General features: G+C 51.1%; 1 protein-coding gene across 2 annotated transcripts in view; it reads left to right on the top strand.

Annotated features, from left to right (window-relative positions):
• SLIT3 (slit guidance ligand 3) overlaps positions 1-23,064 on the top strand; it is a 620,113-nt gene that overhangs the window by 517,661 nt on the left and 79,388 nt on the right. For both annotated transcript variants that reach the window (XM_029218173.1, XM_029218174.1), the window contains 6 exons: positions 3,067-3,217; positions 4,430-4,504; positions 11,335-11,478; positions 12,242-12,385; positions 15,064-15,227; positions 16,302-16,434. In XM_029218173.1, coding sequence (XP_029074006.1) covers positions 3,067-3,217; positions 4,430-4,504; positions 11,335-11,478; positions 12,242-12,385; positions 15,064-15,227; positions 16,302-16,434 — 811 coding nt within the window. The remainder of the gene's footprint in view (positions 1-3,066; positions 3,218-4,429; positions 4,505-11,334; positions 11,479-12,241; positions 12,386-15,063; positions 15,228-16,301; positions 16,435-23,064) is intronic.

Raw genomic sequence — 23,064 nt, 5'->3', positions numbered from 1 at the left:
CATCAGCTCTCCCAAGACCCATTTCAGCCGGCGTCTAGTTTTATGGCCCTTGTTCAAATCCTCCGAGATCTCTCCTGTCTGAACTCCCCTAAAGAGAAGAAGCAACGGCCTATTTCAGTTACTTCTCTCCTACTAAGTATTTCTGGCAGTGACAAATATGCATTGAGATTGAAATTGACTTTTAAAGCTCTGGAAAAGTTAAAAATACTTTTGGGTAGTTATGAGCATTAGGCATAACAAATGGCTCCGAGAAACCCTGAGTAGTTTGGGTAATGAAATATGAAGTGATGGAGGTGGCATTTCAGGCTGGCTCCGACTGGGGAGCGCACTCTTTCGGTTTTGTACGTACGCCGTTATTAACATTTCTGGCTCCCACTCATATAAAATACCAAACTCCGATCCCCTCGTTATTACAAACCAGGGCAATAACAAAAACAGCAGGGGGGAAAATGTTGGAAAGAACACGTTAGTCCATCGAATCTAATTGCAAAATCATTTCATTAAAATGGGTCAGCGGCTCCATTGCACAGGTCGGCCAGTTATAATCTAAGTATACTACAGAGAGCGATTCCTGCTAACTACAGACGCTCTCACCTTGATTGAAACGAAAACGCATTTAATCGGCGGCTGTCCCCAGCCGCAGCCCAGCCGGTGCACATCTTCAGGCTCATCATGTTAGCGAGCAAACTGTGCCCCCTCCTGTCTTTCTGGCTTTGATCACTCAGGGTTTCTCCGCTTTGCAAGGATCCCATCCTAGACACCTTCTCAAAGGAAAAACACGTGCATATGTACGAAAAGCCCCTTCACACCGTCACCGTGGGGAACCGCCGTGGGGAATGAGAGAGGGTTGTCATCTAGCAGGGTTTGCGCGATGAAACTCATCCAGGACTCAGCACGCTGATGCGTCGGTGGGTGGGGGGCCGGAAACAGCCCAGGTGAGAGTTATTCAGTGGGACGGATGCTGACAAGCCAAGGGCAAGAAATTTGCATAATGCACTGGACCAGGGAGCCGCCCAAGAAACCTGGGATACCTGCTTGGATTTTGCTCACACAAGCCTGCGGGTGGAAAGTGAGATGAAGGAGGGGAATGGGGAAGGAGCAAAGAGGGAAAGAGACAGGTCCAGGCCTTGACCTTCTGTTTTAGGTGGATGATGTCACTTCAGAATCAGAGACCCACCAAGTCCATCCCCAATCAGGCATTACCACGGGGAGAAAACGTGAGGAGTGAGAAACCAAGAGGGCAGTGGAGACATCTGCTTCCTGTCTCCCTGCAGCCCACTGAGGGAAAATGCCATTCAGTTCACCTCCACCAACTTGACTTTATGACCATTCCTAGGTCTGGGATTAAGGTTTTGTCCAAAAGTACATCTGCAGTAAAGCAAAGTATTAGTCACATGGGCCCTGGCAGCAGCCTGCCTGGGTTCGTTTCTCTGCCACGTCCTGAGTGACCTGCAGGCCTCAGTTTCCTCATCGATAACATGGAGTCACAATAGCCTCAGAGTGTTGTGAAGGTTTAATGGGCTCACGCATTTGCAGTTCAAAGAATAGTGCCCTGCTTGTGATCCACGCTCAGCACACACCAGCTATCATCACTCACTGTGCCGATGTTTTTACGGCTTCTGACACGCGCCAGATGTGCCACTAGGTGCCCCCGAAATCGAATCACAAACATCTGTACAACTCCTGACCCTTTTCCAGAGGCTCTCCACCACCTTGATCTTCCTCGAATCTTCACAGCCCCTGTGAGAGAGGGGCAATTTATGTGGTTCCCGTTTTACATGTGGAGAGATTGAGGCTAGTAAGTGGCAAAGCCTGGGCAAATCCACGCCTTCTATGGCTAAAACCTCTGTACTGCAGATGCCCCGTTCTGCTCCTAATACACATAAGGTGGCCAAGGTCCACCTCCACTAGCCAGGCAAACAAATGACCTTCACGTTCTCTGCAACACTGCAGAAATACGCACGTATGGAACAATTTATGTGCTAAGGACACCCCATTTATGTACTGGACAGACGTGAGCCAAGCTCTCGTGCCCGGCATTGTGCCGATGAACCGCTGAGGGTGAAAATAAAAGAGACCCGACCCCCATCAACTAGCTCGTGTCTGATAGGAGAACCAGAGCTTCCCTTTTATTTCGGGCAAGGTTTGTAGTCTCACAGAGGTTCGCCCAGGTGCCAGGGGATCATTTCTGATCATTAAAGCAGCTCCTCGGGGCATCTCTCAAGACGGCACATCATTGGCCCTGTTACCATTACTGTGTATGTAACCTCCAGAAAAATTCGATTTCAAACATTAATCTTAGCTCCAACTACCTTTAGCTCATTGGAACTGGCTTTTCACTGTAGTTAAACAGAGCTTCCTCTCAAAGGCAGCAGGTACATCTAACCCTCGCAAGAGTTGTACTTGTCTTTACAGTGTTTTACATTTGAATTCATCACCAATATTTTTTTAAAAGAATTATCAGGCAACCCTGAGCCAAAAATCCCAAACGTTAAGGCAGTGGGCTTCAATTCCCCAGGACCACAACCCCCATGATTGCTTCCCAATAATGAAACCAGGTGTCAAGGCTATTGATTGCCATGTGCTGGGCCCCCTTTATCGTTTCATTACCTGCTTTGTCCCTGAAGACAGCTGAGTTTATGACCCTCTTCCCTGACCTCATTCCCACCCCTGGCATAGCTCCCATCAATATCTCTTCATTTGGATTTTCATGAATATTTAGAGGGCCCATGGATCATGGGCATCATGGACTAAGTACCCCTCCGTAAATCGTATACCAAATTCTGTACAGGGACCTCAAAAAGGTCCATGACCCACAGAAACTTAAGAGCCCACGGAGCTTGTGGCATTAGATGGAAAGTGATGAATGACAAAGACCAAAGGGAGAGCAAGCAGCCTGGAGGCTGGGGTGCGGGGAAGGCAGAGCAAGGTGGCCAAAAAATGAGGGCAATGCTGCCTCTGTCACTGGGCCATCCCCCTGCCCCGTGTCTCCCCATCTCCAGTGCCCACAACCTCGCCCCATGCCGGACCGGCTGCCACTGACGCCCCCTCTTTGGCGCCCCCCAGGCTCGGAGGATTACCGCAGCAGGTTCAGCAGCGAGTGCTTCATGGACCTCGTGTGCCCGGACAGGTGCCGCTGCGAGGGCACCATCGTGGACTGCTCCAACCAGAAGCTGGCCCGTGTCCCAAGCCACCTCCCCGAATACGTCACCGACCTGTGAGTGCTGCCCAGGCGGGAGCCCCTGCACGTCCCCGCGCCCAGTCTCCCTGAGCCAGCCAGGGTGGGTGTGGGCTCCTAGAGGTGGCCCCCTCCCGGCTCAGTCACCTGGGTGTTCCTTGGTGCCCCCTGCGTCCCAGGATGAGGGCAGACTCCCCCAAGCATCCGCGGGGGACAGCTTCCTCAGAAATAAAGACAGCTCATTCATTCTATTGATACAAAGATTTTCCGAACACCCGCTGCGAGCCAGGCGCTGTGCCAGGCCCACCCTTTTCCACGGTGAACTAAGCAGACCACCCCTCGTAGCCCTTAGGGAGCTTACAACATAACCGGAAAGATGGATAGCGCATAAATGACTGACCTAAAGTGAAAAAACAGCTAGGACGATCAGGTGTATCTGCGCCTCTGGTTATCCATGCTAATAAAGAGGCATGTTGGTTTATCCAGAAGTGGCAGAGCTCAAAGTTACAGCATGGGGTGGGGGGCAGGGGTGACGGATCTGGGCCTGACTCCTGTCGTCTCCAGTTTTCCTGAGGTTGGCCAAGTTGCTTCTCAGATCTGAGCATCAGATTCTGAGCTATAGAATAGAGGTGTTAATACCTACCTCCTACGGGGGTTACAAAGATTAGGTAAGAGGATGCGAGCACAGACTTTATCTTGAATCCTGGCATGGACTAAGCCCTGCATAAATGACGGTGGTCTTTATGTATTATTATTATTATTATTATTATTATTATTATTATTATTATTATATTTGACTCTCTCCTGCTCTCCCTGAGCTTACATGAATGTTGGGCGTGGAGTCCCTGAGCTGCCCTTAGCAGAGGGATGTGGTCAGGAAAGACCTGAGTGGCTTGGAGAGTTGGAAGAACCTGGGGAAACCTCCCTTGGGGTTTAAGTGGTCATTGGTACCCCTACAAAATGAAGGCAAATCATTGGCACTTGACTGTTAAGTGCTGAGCGTTCAAAAAGTTGAATATGCCTTCGGCAGAGGGTCTTCCTCTCCTTTCTGGCCCCTTCTCACACCCGTCCTCTCGCTGCTGGGCCCCCCATGCTGATGGGGTACACGGAGGGTTTCTATGGTGCTATTGACCTGGACTGAGTGAGGTCCAGGTGGCAATTCAGCTGAAGCCATGGGGGGATGGGGCACCAATGGAGGAGGTGCCCCATCCACAGCTCACCCACTGCCTCATCTGCTTGCTTCCCATGTAGCCGACTGAACGACAATGAGATATCTGTTCTAGAGGCCACTGGTATCTTCAAGAAGTTGCCCAACCTGCGGAAAATGTAAGTCAGTCTCAGGAATATGGCAGACCAGAGCAGAACACCAGGGCACGGGCGGCTCCCTCTCCCTCCACTGCAGCCCCTCCCAGTCTCCTCCTGACCCCGCTATGGGCACGTCCTGGGAAGCAAGACACTAAGGCAGGACCATGCAGAGGCAGAGCACGCATTTTGCACCATCCCTGACCCTCACCCCATCCTTGCTCACCCCCATCCCCCACCCCACACCCAATGTCTACCCCAGTGGGTGGTCGGAGGGACTCAGGTGAGGACCAGCAATGGGACATGGGGATCTAGGGTGCACATCACTTAGTAATTTTTATGAGGTAACAGTCAGAAGGTCTATTTTTAGATGGACCCTAAAGGCCTCCACATGGTTGAGACACACTGGAGCGGAGACACCACAGCTGCCTCACCTCCTTCATCTGTAAGCACGCTGGTGCACAGCTGGCCTTGCTTCCCCCTCCCCTTCCCATCCCAGGTGTGCCAGCAAAGGTACCAGCATGGACAGGGGGCTCTTTGCCATCTAATTCCCTTCTCCTTGACCCTGCTCCCCACTCCCACCCCATCCTCCACATGTCCCAGCCCCAGAGTTTGAGTCTGCCTCTGGAACAAAGGAAAACGGTCAAGCCTCATTATTCATAGACCCTGTATTTGCTGATTCGCTTACTCACTAACATTTATGTGTAATCTCAGAATCAATACGCACAGTGCTTTCATGGTCATTCATATACATAGGCAGGGCAGCAAAAAATTTGAGTCCTCCTACGTGCACGTCCCCAGCTGAAATCGAACAAGGCCACGTTCTGATTTCTTGTTTCAGCTCCCAGACTGTAAACAAGTGTCCAATCCACAATATATTTAGTGCCACATTTCTTTTTTTGCATGTTTGTGCTTTTGTGGGTGATTTCACTGTTTAAAATGGCCCCGTAGCATAGCACTGGAGGGCTGTCTAGTGATCCTAAGCATGGGAAGGCTGTGATGTGCCTTACGGAGAAAATACGTGTCACCTAAGCTTTGTTCAGGCAAGAGTTATAGTGCTGTTGGCTGTGAGTGCAGTGTGAATAAATCAACAATATATATTCAGTAAGATGTCTTTAAACAGAAACATGCATCAAACAAGGTTAGGTATTGATCGGTTAATGAAAATGGTGACCAGAGGCTCCCCTAGGAGCAGTGGTTCAGCATTCACTAATTCATCTTGCCCAGTGACTTTGTAGAGCTTAACCACGATGAATAATGAGAATTAATTGTAACCCTTATTTTATTTTGCTCTCCACTCTTCCACCCATCAGTCCCTTGCAGGCAAGAAGGAGAGAGACCTTCCCCTGCCCTGGGCAGCATCTGGATCGCATCAGTTCTATTCCCTCCCTGCCCACAGTTGCCACCTTGGCCACTGCCTCAGGGACAACTCTGTAACTGAGAGCAGTGGAGGGAGGACACACATGGATCCTGGTGAGGTTCACGGCTGTCCGAGTGGTCAAGCCCACCTCTAGCTTCAGGAACCCAGCACAGACATCACCCATCACCTGTCAGGAGATGTCCTTGTAAATTCAACCCCCGAAAATGCATACTTTTTTTAACCTCAAAACAAATTTACATGCACATGGAGATAAGGCATGTATTAAAACAAGTAAAGCTGGCCAAGTGCATATTTGCACAGTAAACAGGGTCAAGTAGTCTTTGCTTCCGTGAAGAAATGTGCGCTCTCCCATTTTAGGTGAAACTCAAGCGCTCTGAGTCTTTCATCTTCCTAGTTTTGACAGGGACCTGAGTATGAAGAACTGTTTCTGTACACCAACAAAAACAACAGCACAAATGCAATGATAAGTCGCAGCCAACTCCCAGCCTCAGCATCCAAGCCACAAAAGGGAGTGGTGCGGACTGTGGCAAAATGTAGGCCGAGTCCTCACGAAAAGGGGCAGATGTCACTAAGTTCCTCCCAGCATCTGCCATACTGGAGGGAAGGTCAGAGCTGCCAAATATTCCCTTCACGGGAGCAGCTGGAAATCCAGGTATGGCGGAAGAACAGGCAGGCCGGCATTTGTTCTGAGTCCAGCTCTGCCCCACGCCTGCTGTGTGACCCTAGGAACGCCCTTAGCCTTTCTGGGCCTTTCATAATGGAAACAAGTCCACCTTCCTTGTAAGGTGTGATGAGGACCAGAAGTAAGTATAAGAGATAAGGGGAAAGACATGGCCTCTGTCCATGGGACCGCGGTGAGAAGGTGCTGGAAGAAAGAAAGAGGACATCTAGGTCAAGTGACCCAGAGCAGATGGCTAGACATTTAAAACAGGAGTTACAAACTCAAATGCCTTCAGGACCCCCTGTGGAAAGGGAATGGGTGCAAGGCAGCAATAATAATAATGGCGACAAACAGTTACTAAACACTTTACTCTGTGCGCCAGACTCTGCTGATATTCAGGCAACTACCCCTCACCAAGAAAAACAAAACAGCTTTGAGATTGCTTCATTTTACAAATGAGGAAGCTGAAACACAGGAAGTAACCTGCCAAGTTTAAAAGTCAAGCCAGGAGTGGTGACAGTGCAGAGTAGCTGGGGCGAGCACGCACCACCTGAAGGCAGTAAGCGCACGTGTGTGCACATGTGTGTGCCTAAATCCAGGTACATATAATGCCAGCCAACCAAGCACGTGTCCCAATAGGGCAGATCTGGTCCCAAAGACCACCAGCTGCAACCACTTATTTAAAATAACTTGATGGCGACTCTTTTTAAGTAAACAGCCCTTATTTGCTAGGACCCGTCACCACCCCTACACTCCCATGAGGTGATGGGTCAGCTGGAATTCTGCCCATCAGGGTGGTTAAAGCCAGCAGTGCCTGTGACCGAGGCTGCTCAGCTTCCTCAGGGACTGTGGAGCCAGGGCCCTAAGGTTACAGTCCGGACGGCAGCACCCCGACAGGGCACGGAGGCAGAGGGGAGTGGACACACGGCCAGGAGTTTGGACTCTGCGGTGCCTTTCCAGACTGTTCTGAACCTCTGTGCCCCTTCCTGTCATGTGGGAATAATGAGATTTCATAAGTATCACTAAGGGATGCAAAAAGAGGTGTGAGCTGTTCCCCACAAAGGTTATTAGGACTGTGGTAACTCAAGGTAGCTTTTCAAGTGACCTCCCATTCAGAGTGGGGTCACGGCCTCTCTCGGGCCAACTTTCAGGTCACTTCTTACGCTGAAGGAGCATCTCAAGCAGAAGCTGAAACCTAGCACCCCTCTAGCCAAAATCAAATCCCATGGGTGGATTTGGTGGTCGTGTTTTTTTGCTTTGGTTTCTTTTTACCATCTTTATTGGAGTATAATTGCTTTACAATGGTGTGTTAGTTTCTGCTGTATAACAAAGTGAATCAGCTATACCTATACATATATCCCCATATCTCCTCCCTCTTGCGTCTCCCTCCCACCGTCCCTGTCCCACCCCTCTAGGTGACTAGGTGGTCACAAAGCACTGAGCTGATCTATTTTACGTTTGGTAGTGTATATAAGTCCATGCCACTCTCTCACTTCATCCCAGCTTATCCTTCCCTCTGCCTGTGTCCTCAAGTCCACTCTCTATGTCTGCATCTTTATTCCTGTCCTGCCCCTAGGTTCTTCAGAACCATTTTTTTTTTTTTTAGATTCTGTATATGTGTGTTAGCAGACCATATTTGTTTTTCTCTTTCTGACTTACTTTACTCTGTATGACAGATTCTAGGTCCATGATGGTTGTGTTTTTAATAAGTAGTTGCCCTCTTTTAAAAATCAGGAGTTTCCACAGAAAAATAACTGTGGATTTCTAGCCCTTTGGGAAAATCAGAGGATCTGGCAAAACTGAGCCCATGTTTCCAAACGGCTCCAGTCGAGTTGAGCTGAGGAACGGCTGCCCCCTAGCTGGGCCACGTGCTTTCCTGATCACTGCCGTCCCCACTGGGCTTGCTTCCAATTTTAGGTCACCTGCCTGGACCCTGTGGACGTTTGAGCTTGTAACCCCAGCTCAAAGTAGAATTTCCACCTCAGGGGGCCGGAGAGGTCCATAAGGGAGGTAGGCAGGACCTCCCTGACCTGACAGGGTGCCAGTGTGCTGCTCAATCATGACCCGGTATCCTCGGCTTCCAGAAAACTCCACTTAGCTCTCTCCCAACTGTATTTCCATTGAGGACTGGACTTTTAAACAGGATTACAGATGCTTCTCTGTTGCCAGAGTTTATGGGCTGTCCTACAAACCTGAAGAGACAGAGACCTAGAAGAAATCCAGGCTCACCTCTTCAGACTCAGGCTTTCCAGAGATGAATCCCCCAGCCTCCAGGGGCCTTGGTGTTTCTTGGGAACAATGAGAACAGGTTCTGAAAGGTACACCCAGCAGTTTGCCAAGGCAGCGTGGCCGAGCACTGGGTTTGCCCTGCCGTGGACCACTCCGAGCCAGCCCTGGCCTAGGGTGGGTGTTTCTGAGGCTGGGTCCTTTCAGATGTGAGATTCCCATCCTCACTGGAGTCAAAACCATGATGAAGCAGTAATCCTTCAGGTGGGTCTGCAGAGACAAAAATGGAGAGAGGCTCAGTGCCCTTAGTTTTGCGTTTGGAGGTTTCCTGGGATCTGGGGGCATCTTCAGGAAGATACTGCTCTGAGAATAAGATGGAGCTCTTACAAAACCCTGAGGCACTGGTTTTGTGTCTGGAGCGCTTGCCCCAAGCTGCTGTCTCTCTGTCCTCCGGCCGAAGCTGCCTGCAGTTTTGTGTGGTGCTTTGATGGATGGAGAGAGATCAGCAGCCTGGTCTTCTGGAAAATTCTATCCCCTTTTTTCACTCTCCTTATGTTTTCCATTCTCCCAGCCCAAGGAAATCCAGTTCGCAAACCTTACAGTAATGTGATGTTAATTCTGCTCGTTTAAAGAAAAAGATGTCAGGAAATGGGAACCTCCCACTTCTTATAGCTGCTGTAACTCATCTTCATTGCCCACCCCATGTACTTCAGTTCCCCAAGAAGCCTAACTCTTTTGAGCTGGAGGAGAAGCTCCAGCATTTGGATGAGTTATAGCTGCTGGGAAAGTCTTTCTCTCTCCTCCCATGTCGAACTTGGGGGTAATTTGCAGTCTCCCCTGTGTATTGCCTTCATTTCCGAGTTATCGTGGACCAGGGCTACCAGGATTTATAAGACGACCGGCTGAGTTGCAAGAGAGTCAGGCAGGGAGCAGAAATCCAGTTTGAGAATCTCCCAGCTCTGTCAGATCTCAGGGGAGGGATTCTGAGGGGTATTTGCACCTGTTTTCTCAGCAGGATGGAGGAGGGAGGCGAGGAAGGCCGTGACCAGGAGCACAGAGGGAGCAGACAATGCGAGGCTGGGAACTGTTTCCTCCACACCTGCCCACAGGTGTGGGCATTGCCACCCCCGCACACCCAGTCCCTATTTGGGAAGAGGGCAGGCAGGCAACCTGTATCGAGCCCTTGGGTGCCCAGTTGAACTTTACTTGCTCTGAACCATCCCTATAGGAGGCTTCACCCCCAGGGGTGCGTGAGTCAGGCCAGAGCTGCACAAGGAGGGCACTTGAGAGAAGCAGTAGTACCAGGGACTCATGGAGCGCTATGTCCCTTTCAGTGCTCTGTGACCAGGAGCAGTGGCCTCCCCTCCCTGGGCCTCAGTATGTCCAGCAGTACAATGGGCCAGCTGGTCCATCTCTCCTGAGCCCTCAGTTCTAACAAGCTCAGGGTGCTCAGCCAGTTAGCAGCTGTGTCTCCACCTACGGGTCTCCTGTTCACAGAAAAAGGCCCCCCAGGATGTTTGCTGGGGAAGCTGGATTCTTCCCGCAGCTTTTGTAACTCGATCACTTGCTGCTCCAGCCAGCCAGCTGGGGCTACCTTTCAGGCCTGAACATTTGGGTGGTCTGTGGAGACCCCCGGCCGCTAGCAGCACCTATAGTTCTGCAGGACGTGCTTGCTGTTCAGTTATCCCATCCAGCCTGCCGCGTGGTGGCTGGGGGTCGGAGGGAAGAGCCCGCTCTCAGAACTCGAGGGCAGTATTAGAAATGGCAGCACCGAGACTTGAAAGGACCGAGCCCACTTAGGAAAACACAACGTTCCAAATCCTGAATTCTGCAGAGCAGTAATAGAAGGGATGGGCATCCACATCGTCAAAGGAACATTCACTTGGGAAAAGTGGTTCACTGGAGACTTTTCTATGTGCCCAAAAGCATGGTCTCCGATCCCAGTGCTATCAGCTGTGTGACTGTGGGTAGGTTGCTGAGTCTCTCTGAACCTCAGTCATCTCATCCATAAAACAGGACAATGATAAAAATAATGCCCATCTGATGGGCGTTGTTTTGAGGATTTGATGTGATTCTGTTGGTCAAACCCCTCACGTGGTGCCTAGTACATAATAAGTGCACAAACTGTAGTAACTAGAAAGGGTCCATTTATATCAGGGATCTCAGATGGTGAAAGAGTCGAAGGTTCTACAAATGCCTCACCCCGTAGGGAGCAGGCATGTTTTATATTTTCCTCCAGCTCTCCTCTTGAGAATCACTACTTAGAGTATCTGTGGAAGAGAGAAAATAAGTTTGAGAACCATTCGAAACCTGCCAGTCCCCAGGGCATTGAAAAGACAATTGTACTGAAAGGCTTCAGATGCTACACAGTCTGTTTCACACAGGTAGTCCACCCATCCACACCCCATGGGGGTGCTGGGCTCCCTGCTTCCTGAGGCACAGGTGCTGAAGACCAAACATAGGGAAGCCCAAGGTGGAGCCTCCACCAGCCAGTCCTCGGGCCAGGGGCACTTTAGAGTCCCCAGCTGGCTGCAGGGCCAGCCATTCCCTCCCTGCGTCCTGACCTGTTCTGTCCCCTCCTTCCAGAAACTTGAGTAACAATAGGATCAAGGAGGTGAGAGAGGGTGCCTTTGATGGAGCGGCCAGCCTGCAGGAGCTGATGCTGACGGGGAACCAGCTGGAAACAGTGCATGGGCGCGTGTTCCGTGGCCTCAGCGGCCTCAAGACCTTGTGAGTTCCCAGGGCCTGGGCCAAGGCCAGAGTGGGGGAGATGGGAGAGCAGGGGCATCAGAGGGGCTGTGAGGGCTGGCGGGCAGCGGACTAGGCCCGGGCGCTGTCCTGGCCTGCTGAATCCTGGAGCAGGAGAGACATTAGACATTTCCAAGCCCTGGATGGGAAAGAACTTGGCATGCTAAGCACCCCCCAAACACACACACACACACACACACACACTAAAAGACACTAGCCCTAGTGTATACACAGGTGTAGATTCATACCAGAAACAGGCACACACACACACACACGTACACAAACATAGGCATTACACATGTACATGAAAATGGCATATAGACACACATGCAACGTGTGGATATACACAAACAAGCATGTGCATATAAGCACACACACATACACACAAGCTGATGTCCACAGCCACATCTTGATTCTTCCCTCTCCTCCCCAAACTATACATACAGACACTAACCACCATACAATATACATATGTACACGTACACATGCATGACACCTGCTTCTACTGTAAATACAGCATCTGTAGCCAAGAACGTGCATACACATGTACAGCTAGCCCCAGTGGGGACCCAGGCCCAGCTATCACAGGACAAACCTCAGCAATGTGACTCGTCTGAGCTTGGATTTGGCAAAAGCATCCCAACACACACACACGTGCGCACACACGCACACACACCAGCGTGGCACAGTCATAGGAGGGAAAGGATGACACCCGTGTTTGCTCACCCCACCCCTCTCCCTGCAGGATGCTGAGGAGTAACCTGATCAGCTGTGTGAGCAATGACACCTTTGCTGGCCTGAGTTCAGTGAGGCTGCTGTCCCTCTACGACAATCGGATCACCACCATCAGCCCCGGAGCCTTCACCACGCTTGTCTCCCTGTCCACCATGTAAGTCCCCCTGGACCAATGGCGCACTCATTCAGGGCTCCTCTCCTGCAGACCTCTCCTCTCACAACACCCTGCTATATTTGGCCCAAGGTCATCTATCCATCTGTCAACTTAAACACTTGGCAGCCTCCCTCCATGTGCCAGGCACCACTTGCTACTGAGGATTCACAGACGTGGACCCTCCTTCCTGGAGCTCACAGCATAGCGAGTTGCCACAGAAGGGAGGTCCACAGTGATATGAGAGCCTAACGTAGGCTTTGTCGAGCAACACTGGAGCTATGCTCTGGAAGGTGAGTGGGAGTTGGCTTGTTTGCGAAAGCAGGAAGTGTATTTCTTTCGGCGGGAAGAGCATGTGCAAAGGCCCTGTGCTAGGTTGAAGCAGAGAAGATATGCAGGACTGAGCAAAGTCCAATGTGATCATAGTACAGAGTGGGCAAGGCTGGAGTGGAGACCAGGGCCAGGCTACAGGACCGCCGTGGGCCATTTTGGTCTTTATCCAAAACACATCAGGAAGCCACAGAAGGTTTTAAGCAGGCCAGTGACGTGACGTGACGGGGGTTTTAAATTGATGTCACTGACTGCTTGAACGTGTATCAGAACCAGTTAGAATCTAGCTTTCTGGACGAATATCTCTGCCCACAATATTCACTGTATTGGTAAGGGAGGCTGTTTAGAATAATGGTGAAAGCTTTGGGCTCTAGAGCCAGATTTTCTGGGTCCATATCCTGGCTTTACCTCCTGTTAGCTGTGTGCCTTGGAAGAGTTACTTCATCTCTCTGTGCTTTAATTGTCCCTTCTCATAATCCACCTCGTAGGATTATTATGAGGACTGAATTTGTTAATATTGGTAAAATGCACAGCAGGGGCCTGAGATATAAAAAGCACTCAGCACATGTTGGCTTTTACGGTTTCTCATAGGATTTCTATGGGGCTCTGTCACCCTTAGTTGGTGGTTCATTTTTCCTTCCCTTCCCTTCTCCAAAGACCCTTGGGAAGACGGAAGAGAAAGGCCATTGCTGCATCTCCTGTTGCTGCCCGTGGTCCTGCTCCCATACAGCCACCCCACTGGCGATAAAAGCCAAAGTTACAGAACGTCCTAAAGGCCCCATGCCGTCTAGCCCCTCAGAACCTCCTTGCATTCCAGCCCCACTGACCTCATTGTTCTGCGCACGCCCCAGGCCCACTTCCACCTTAGGACTTTGCACTGGCTGTTCCCACTACCTGGAAAGCCCTCCCCCTGGCTCCCTGCCCTCCTATTATTTGCTCAAACGTCAGTTGCCTCAGCCCCATTCCACCCCTCTGCTATCACCCCCAGTTCTTCCAGCCTTGCTCTTCTAATTTTTTCCATAGCACTGACCATTTCCTAACATACTATACTTTTTGTTGTTAATTACATGTTGTCTGCCTCCCATCAGCTGGAGCATACGTTCCAGAAGGATGAAGTATGGGGATATATGACTGTTTTGTTCACGCCTGTATCCTCAGTGCCTACACCTGAGCCTGGCACTAAGCCCATTATATAATGGTTGAATAAGTGGATGAGTTGAATGAATGAGTGACATGAAGATAGAGGACAGTGAGTTAGAACTAGCATGGGTGGGTTGGTTGATCTCAGCCCACTTCTCACCCCTCCTGGATGCCTCTGCACTGGGAATCCAAAGACACGAAAGATGCCAAGAGGGCTAGCGTCACAAAGCATGAAGGGAACCAGCTCCGACAGGGAAAGGAACTTGCCCACCTTCTCACAGCTACTGAGTGTCGGAGCCAGAATCAACCCCAGGAAGGACTGACTCCCGAGACCTTAATTGCCATGTCAAACCGCAGCCCCTCAAGGGCTCTCCAGCCCTCTTCTGTAACCTCCCTAAGTTTTACATTCCTCATTTGTGAGATGAGAATACTGTCCCCTCGTTCCTAGGGTTGCTGTGACAAGTCTGAATGAGAAAATGGATTATAAAGCGCTCAGCCCAGTTCCTGTCCTCTAGAAAACCCTCAGAAAGTGATAGCTGCCCTCATCCCTCCATCTGTCCCATCACTGCATCTGACAGATTCGTATAAAGTGCCTATGCCGATGTCCTGCTAGCTCCTGGAGACACAGAGCAGGACAGACAGACCTGGTCCCTCCCCTCCGGGAATTGGGAGTCCAAGGAGGGAGGGGTTCCCAGCTCGGATGGATACTGTGGAGGAAATGACGGGGGAGAACGGGACCGGGCAGAACTTTTCATTTCCCTTGAGATGAGGGGCTTCTTTAAGGAGGGGTCATTTAAGCTGAGGGCTGAAGGAAGAGGAGGGGCCACCCAGGCACACCGTAGAGAAATTCATCCCCGGCGGGAGGAGCAGCACACGTGAAGGCGCTAAGTGTAAGAAAGTCTCTGCGGCGGAATTGAGGCAGTTCACACAGCTGTAGCACATCAAACAAAGGAGCGCACGGATGGCGACTGTATCCATCCGCGGAGGTCTGGAATGAGACCCTTGCAAAGACTGCCTCCGGGTTTTAGAAGAGAGTCGGCCTTCCTCTTCCCAGACCTTCTACCTCCTTCGTCCTTTCTCCTTCCCCTGAACCGGAAGCAGACCTGCCTGGAGAGCCAGGCCCTAGGCTTGCAGACCTGGATCCCAGGACCAGCTCCCACGGGACAAGGGTAGAGGCTAACCATTCAGAGAGGGCCCTTCTCTCCTCCCAGAAACCTCCTGTCCAACCCCTTCAACTGCAACTGCCACCTGGCCTGGCTCGGCAAGTGGTTGAGGAAGAGGCGAATCGTAAGTGGGAACCCCCGGTGCCAGAAGCCCTTCTTCCTCAAGGAGATTCCCATCCAGGACGTGGCCATCCAGGACTTCACCTGTGAAGGTAAGAAGGCTGGGGGCGGGGCAGGGGAGCAACACCTGGGAAGACAAGGACGCTACAAGAGAAAAGAGGTGCAGGCAGGCGGTAACTGCAGGTCAGGACCCCCCGAGATCTGATTCTCCTCTGCCCTCAGCATGCAGCCCGAGCTCTGGAGGGCTCTGCAGGCCTGCTTCTAGCCCACATGGCTCTGTCGTGCAAATTAAGAACAGGTGCCTCTTTCTACAGACATTTGACCTCCATCAGTCAGAAATCTGTCATAATATACTGCTTTTGTTAAAACGAGGTACTTTACAGCCATCTGTGAAGACACTGTTGTACCAAATATCTTAATCTGCCGTATCCACAGTGAGGTTGGCGCCCATTAGATGGTGGGGCACCCTTGTGCAGTACGCTACCTACACAACTGTACATGGGAGCCCTGGGCCGAAGTTTTCCTGCCTGCATCATCATGAGGCTGAGAGTATGTGCTCATGAGAAACAGACTTCAAGATGAGCTTCTGGGAAATTCCTGGCTAGGCAGTACGAATACCTGAAGATTCAAGGCTTTGAGTGTCAGGATTCCAGAGGGCATATTTGTTTGCATAAATTCAAGCCAGCACAATCTTTACTTGGTCAACTTTAGGTTATCTAGAGACGGATGAACTGGCTTGTAGATTAACTGAGGTTAAGGTGTAATGGGGGCTGGGGACACATTGACCACGCCAGAGGGATTGTATAGTGGAAGGTGTGGAGAGAGGGAGGAGAAGGAGGGGAGTAGATAGGGCCCTGCCCCTACCCTGACCTCTCCTTCAGTCGATTTGGCTTATCCAGATCTGGTTAACAGTAACCTCTTCCATATCTAACACCTGGTTAATGAAGTTTTTAGCGTCTTTGTTTTATGTTAAATGTGGTAGAAGATGGGCAGCCCTATTCCCCAGCCCAGGTGCATCTTCTTTCCCTTCCAATCACGGATAAGACCAGCAAGCTCCTCATTCCCAGTTGTGGCTCGGAGCGGAGGGCTTCCCTTTCCTGCAGGCAGCTGGGTCGGGGAATGGGCCTCGCAGCCCTGCGCCATGCTCACTCCCCGGCTCTCCACAGGCAATGATGAAAGCAGCTGCCGGCTGGGGCCGCGCTGCCCCGAGCAGTGCACCTGCATGGAGACGGTGGTGCGATGCAGCAACAAGGGGCTCCGCACCCTCCCCAAAGGCATCCCCAAGGACGTGACGGAGCTGTAAGTACCGACACCCCGTACTCCCGCCACTACGGGCATCCGTCACACTTCACCCCTGCAAGCAAGACCGCCTGGGGATGCCCTACCTGAATGGGTCCCAGCAAGGTGGTGTCAGAGCCTCAGCAGGGGGCAGGCAGCAGCTTGCACACGGGGGCAGGAAGCTCCCCTCCCCAAGCCTCTGCCTGGCAGGTGACGAGTATCTAGAATACAAGTGGGAGGGCTGTTGTCTCGTTTTCTCTATCACCCCCAGTCCCCTGCTCTGCGCCGTGCCTTCTAGATTCCCACATAGTCCCTCAGTCTGACACCAGAAACAGCACAGGATAATCGTCAAAACATGGGCCCCCAGGCGCTATGGCTTAGCAAGCGCTTCTACAAATAGGATCCTGTTCTACCTTAAAAACACCCATTTTACAGATGAGATCTTAATTCTGGGTTCTGCTCACTCTTCACCCAGGAGCCTTCTTATTCCATAGCCCAGGCTCCTGACACTAACTCCTCAGGGGTTCCTCCTGCCCCAGAAGCTCCCAGTTAAATGAAAGAGAGGCCCTTCTCTTCATGAAGGGCTCTTACTATTGTGGATAAAACGTTATTTCTGCCCCCGGGGAAGCTCAAAGAGTCCCACAGGCAGGGAGGCCTCTCGAGAATGTCCCAGGAGCTGCGCAGCTGCGGCCGGGTAAGCACCACGCACTGGCACGGGCGTGCAAGCCACGTTCAGTCTCCCATTCATTCACTCAACACATATTTGTTGGGTGCCACTTGCGTCAGGCACGCTGCTAACACTGGAGAGACAGCGGTACACAAAACAGGCATGACCCCTCCACGCGTGGGCTCACGGTTTAGTGGGGGAGGTTGACATTCACTCGGTCATCTCAGAGGCACATGTGACATGACAGCCGTGAAAGACGCTACAAAGAAGAGGAATCAAGGTTGCTATGACATCCGAAAGTAGGGATATTTGACTTCGATGTGAAGATTAGAGAAAGCTGCTCTGGGGAGGGCGGCGGGGGTGGAGCTGGAATCTGAAGGGCAAGGAGTGGATGATGGGAAGGGAGGGAGGCTGCCCGAGCGGAGGCCCTGTGCTGGGAGCGGGCAGAGCCAGGAGAGGGGCTGGCCGAAACCCAGAGGGCCCGGCCGGGGCACGCCACCACCCACCTCTCACTCTGGCCCTCTCTGCCCGGACCCCAGGCACAGCCCCTCCTCTGGGCCAGCTTAGCACGCGCCCTCTGGCTCTGCCAGTGCCTCGTGGGGTAGAAGCTGACCACGCTCTGGTCTAGAATGGCTGAGAGGTTCCTGGGTGTGTGTTACAGTTCCCGGTGTCTCCTGACACTCAGCGAGGCTGTAACAAGGGCTGCCAGCCCAAGTGAAAGAAGGAAAAGTCGGGATAGTCACTGAAATGTCTGTGTCAGCCCTGGGTTTGGGCTGGGGCCGTGCCCTCAGAGATGTGCACGAGCAGCAGTGTGGTGAGCTCCACGCCCTTCCCCGGCTGGGCTGGGCTTGGGGTGGGGACTGCAGGAAATGACCCAGGTACATGCCTCCTTCCTGGGCTAATTGAGTGCCAAGTGTCACGTGTCAAAGAGAAGAAAATGCCATGAAAACAGGCCCTCGGACGCTTTTCCCCAAAGCTCACAAAACACAGATTGAAATGACAAAGATAATTGGCCGTAATTATAAGGTAAACTTCAGGGCTTTGGGAGGAGACCTGATTTCCTGCTTTGGAAATGATGGTGCTTCCCTGTGCCAGACGTGGGTTCCAGAGCTCGCCAAGGAGGGCAGCCCTCACCCCTGTTCCCAAACCATCTCCTGGAGGGGAGAGGGAGTATCTGGGGAGGGCAGAGGGAGGCAAGAAAAGAGACGCCAGAGAAAGTGAAAGCTGGCAGGCCCAGAAAACTGGGGCTTGGAGGTCGTTTGTTCAGGGACACTGGCTGAGTCCAGATTCAGGGTTTCCAACACTGGCTTTCCAGCTCCCTTGGCTTCATTAGTTATCTCGGGGAGAGCTGCCAACTTACAAAACAAAATTAAGTTTAATTCACTGAGAAGGGGTGGGGAGATGTATGTGTGCATGTGTGTGTATGTATATGTATGAATGTATCTGTGCATGTAAACAGATGAAATGCAAGCTCAGAGAGGTTAAGTATATACATACGTATATATATATATATATTCAAACTGTATTGAATAATTCAAAGGTATTAGAGACAGGCACCGCTCCAAGTCTTTCCACAGAAAGTCCCATCTAATCTTCATAATCACTTCAAGGTGGTGATTATTATCAACCTCATTTTACAGATGAGGAAACAGAAGCTCAGAGAGGGTAACTAATTTGCCCAAGGTCACACAGCTATTAGCTAGTGGAGCCTGAATATGAGGCTCAGCTGCCTGACTCCAGAGTTGCCCGTGCATCACCCCAGGCCCCCGGTCGGACTCCTGGCTTGGAGTTGGGGCTCCTGGAAGGTGGCTGCCCTCCGCCTCCTTCACCATTCAGTAGGTCGAAGAATTCTTTGTGCGGCCCTCGTCAGCACCACAAAGCTCGAAACAGAAATGGGGAACAATCCATTCAACGCTCCGTGTGGATTTTCATGCGAGGCAGCCGTGTCCTCGTGTGCTTGCGCTGGGGCTGAAACAGAGCATTTAAATGCAGATCAACGCAAAGGTTGACCTGCTGGAAATGCTCTAGTAGTTCTAAGGCTGGCAGGGCAAGAGTGCAGTCTTCTGAAAGGGTCCCTCCGGGGCCTGGGCTGCAGGCTAGAGGCAACGTTGGAGTTCAGAGTGTTCGTGAAGGGCTTCCTACAAAGAGCGCTTTCTCACACAGCCGCGTCTGCATTTCTGAAGTGAAACCTTTTGATTCCGCATCTTCTGAGCCTCGATGCCAGGTCGCCAGGGACATTCTGCACTTAAAACAGCTCCCTCGCAGCTCCCACTTGGCTCCGCAGTGCCAAATGCAACAGCACCTGGGGAGTTCTGGGGTCTTCATCACACAGACGGTGTTTCCTGAGCATCTACTGTTGCCCGCTAGTGTACAAGGATGCTCTAGTGAGCAAAACAGATATGGTTCTGCCCCATCATCACAAATTCACGTAAAGGATGTCCCCAGGGGGTGCGGGGGATGGTATCAGGGAAGCGATGCTCAAGCAGAGGCCTGAGCTTCTATGTGAGGTGACTAGACAGGGAGGGAGAAGAGGAACCAGAGGGTGCAGAGACCTGCCCCCGTACCAAGCGGAACGTGGGGCGTTCGAGGAGGGGTAAGGTCACTGGAGGTGGAACCAGAGGTCAAGGCAGAGTTTGCTGTAAGGTGAACCAGAGAGGCAGCCAGGGACTGCAAGGGTCAATTTCGTGTGTCAGCTCAGCCACGCTGTGGTGCCCAGTGGTTTGGGCAAACGTGAGCTAGACGTTGCCGTGAAGTTGCTTTGTAGATGCATCAACATCTACAGTCAGTTGGCTTTTGAAATAAAGGAGATCACCCTTTCTAATGTGGAGGTGGGCCTCAAAAAATCCGTTGAAGACCTTAAGAACAAAAAACTGAGGTTTCCTTTAAAAGAGGGAATTCTGCCTCCTGACTGTAACATAAAAGTCCTGCTTGAATTTCAAGTCTGCCTGCCTGACCTTCCTTAGAATAAATTCTCTCTCCCCCTCCCCCTCCCCCTCCCCCTGTGTATGTATTAATATATGTGTATATGTAATGTATTCGTATTTCCTGTTGGTCTGTTTCTCTGGAGAATCCTGACTGGTACAGGACAGACCACAGAAGGCTTTGCAGGGTTTGAGCATGAGTTGGGTAGCCCTTCTCCAACAAGCAGTGGAAGACAGGGAAGGATTTTAAGCAGGGAGAGAGGCCGATATAATCAGCATAGTCCTAACCAGAGCCAGGCTAGAGCCCAGGGCGCCTGGCATGGTAGGCTCCAGAATCATCTGTGTCATGTTGCCCATCCTCCAGGGTCCTGAACCTCCCTGTGTCGGATGAGTAGGCTGTCAGCATCCCTGAATCCCAGTGGTCATTTGTGCATTTATTCAACTGTTTTGCAAGTGCATGCATTTGTGGAGCACGGCCTGCCCTGCAGATGGAGCTAGGCCAGGCCAAGGGCACTCCTTGACACCACTGCAGGTTTTTGTCTTTTTAATCCAAGGTCCTGTGAACAGCCTTTCACCACATTCATTCATTCATTCAACAAATATTTGAGGCCCTACCATAAGCTGAGCATACTATGCTCTGGGATACAGCAGGAAACAAAACTGGCAAAACACCCAGCTTCGTGCAGCTTACATTCTAGTGAGGGCTGACTTCTCGGGCTCTGGAGTCCAACAGATGTGCGTTTAGATCCCAGCTCCTGAGCTCACTGTTTAAACCTCTCTGTGCCTCAGTGTTCTTGCCAACAAAATGGACAAATATACCCAGCAAAATACACCCCCCAACGCCAGAGGATTAAAGGAGATAACAGACCAGAGTCTTTCTCCCAAAGCACTGGCATGTACACCTCAGCTAATGCCGGTGAATTTTGTCTTGGTTTTGTTATTGTCCTTGTCATTGTGCTGTCTGTGAGGTTGAGTAACATACCTCAAGCCACACAGCAAGCCCAAGCCATAAACCCACCCTCCGATGTACTTGCCACAGGGTCTTCTAAAAAGACCCCAGCAAGGAGACTTGGGGTTTCGGTGTTTTGTTCTGGGTTTCAGCTTAGATGCCTCAAGTTTGCTAAGTAATTGTAGCAAAAAAAAAAACGAGAGAGAGTCAGAGAATGAGAAGCGGAAGAGGGTGAGAGAGCGCTGCCAGGCTGAGGCCAGACTCCTTCAGGCTGCTCCCTCCTCTGGGGTTAATTAGTCTCCCTCTAGCAGAGATGCTTTCTGGACCAGCGCCTCCCCAGCAGCCCTGCTCATTCATCCAGCTTCTACCTCCCAGCTTCCCTCCATGCCACGCATCCACAAAGCACTTCCTGCAGGTGACCAGGTGGCGGCCCAGCACGGCTTGTCTCCCCTCCTTCAGCCTGCATAGACCTCAGAATCCCACCATGCCTGCAGCCTCCCCTCAGATGCCTGCCCCTCCACCCGCCATCATCTGATGAGGGGCAGGGCCAGTGTCCACACAAAATGTAAATGTCCTGCAGGTGATGCTGGGCAAGAGGCACTCAGGAAGCTCTCCAAAACGCCGGCCCCTGCACCTGTCTGCAGTCATGGCCTCTCCTTGCCCTTTGTTTTTTAGGGAGTCTGGGGGGGTTTAAAATTGAGTTATAATTAACATATAATATTGTATTTGTTTCAGGTACATAGTGATTGAATGTTTTTATACATTACGAAATGATCACCCCAATAAGACCAGTTACCATCCATCATCATATACAGTGCTATTGACTATATTCCTTATGATGTACATTTCCTCCCCGTGACTTATTTTATAGCTGGAAATGGGTATCTCCTAATCCCCTTCACCTATTTCATCCGTCCCCTGGCCCCCTCCTCTCTGGCAACCCCCAGTTCTCTGTATCTGGGAGTCTGTTTCTGCTTTATTTTGGTTTTTAGATTCCACATTTAAGTGAAATCATACCGTATTTGGCTTTCTCTGTCTGACTTATTTTACTTACATAATACCTTCTAGGTCCATCCACGTTGCTGCAAATGGCAGAATTTCATTCTTTTTATGGTTGAGTAGTATTCCATTGTATATATACCACATCTTCCTTATCCATTCATCTACTGATGGACACTTAGGTTGCTTCTATGGCTTGGCTGTTGTAAAGAAGACTTCTATGAACATTGGGGTACATGTATCTTTTTAAAATAAATTTATGTATTTTATTTATTTTGGGCTGTGTTGGGTCTTCGTTGCTGTGCGCAGGCTTTCTCTAGTTGCAGCGAGCAAGGGCTACTCTTTGCGGTGCGCGTGCTTCTCATTGCGGTGGCTCCTCTTGTTGCAGAGCACGGGCTCTAGGCGCATGGGCTTCAGTAGTTGTGGCACGTGGGCTCAGTAGCTGTGGCTCGCGGGCTCTAGAGCACAGGCTCAGTAGTTGTGGCACACGGGCTTAGTTGCTCCGCGGCACATGGGATCTTCCTGGACCACAGCTCAAACCTGTGTCCCCTGCATTAGCAGGCGGATTCTTAACCACTGCGCTACCAGGGAAGCCCGGGGTGGACATGTATCTTTTCAAATTAGTGTGTTCGTTTTCTTTAGATAAATTCCCAGAAGTGGAATTACTGGATGTATGGTAGTTCAATTTTTCGTTTTTTGAGGCAACTTCATACTGTTTTCCATAGTGACTGCACCATTTTACCTTCCAGCAGTGCACGAGGGCTACCTTTTCTCCACATCCTTGCTGACACTTGTCGTTTCTTGCCTTTCTGACAATAGCCATTCGGACAGGTGAATGAACTGACCACAGTGTGATCTGCCCCACGTCCCGCTGTCCTCCCTTCACCCACCAGACTTCGGCCTCCCCAGCCTTTCCTTCAAGTTCAGGGCCCTCCCCAGGCGGCAGTCTCCTATGTTGCATCTCCTCCTTGGCTGCATCTTTCTGCAGGAAGCTTTGGGCATTGTCTATCACTACACCTTGTTCCTTTCCTTCAAAGCACACATTGCAATTTGTAACTTATATTACTTTATGTGTGTGTCCCTTCTCTCTCCCTCCCTCTCTCCCTCCCTCTCCC

Source organism: Monodon monoceros, unplaced genomic scaffold (assembly GCF_005190385.1).
Source record: "Monodon monoceros isolate NGI ecotype Baffin Bay Population unplaced genomic scaffold, NGI_Narwhal_1 Super_Scaffold_12, whole genome shotgun sequence".
NCBI classification, from domain to species: domain Eukaryota; kingdom Metazoa; phylum Chordata; class Mammalia; order Artiodactyla; family Monodontidae; genus Monodon; species Monodon monoceros.
The sequence above is the reverse complement of the archived record's forward strand: the minus strand, read 5'-3'. Positions and strand labels throughout refer to the sequence as shown.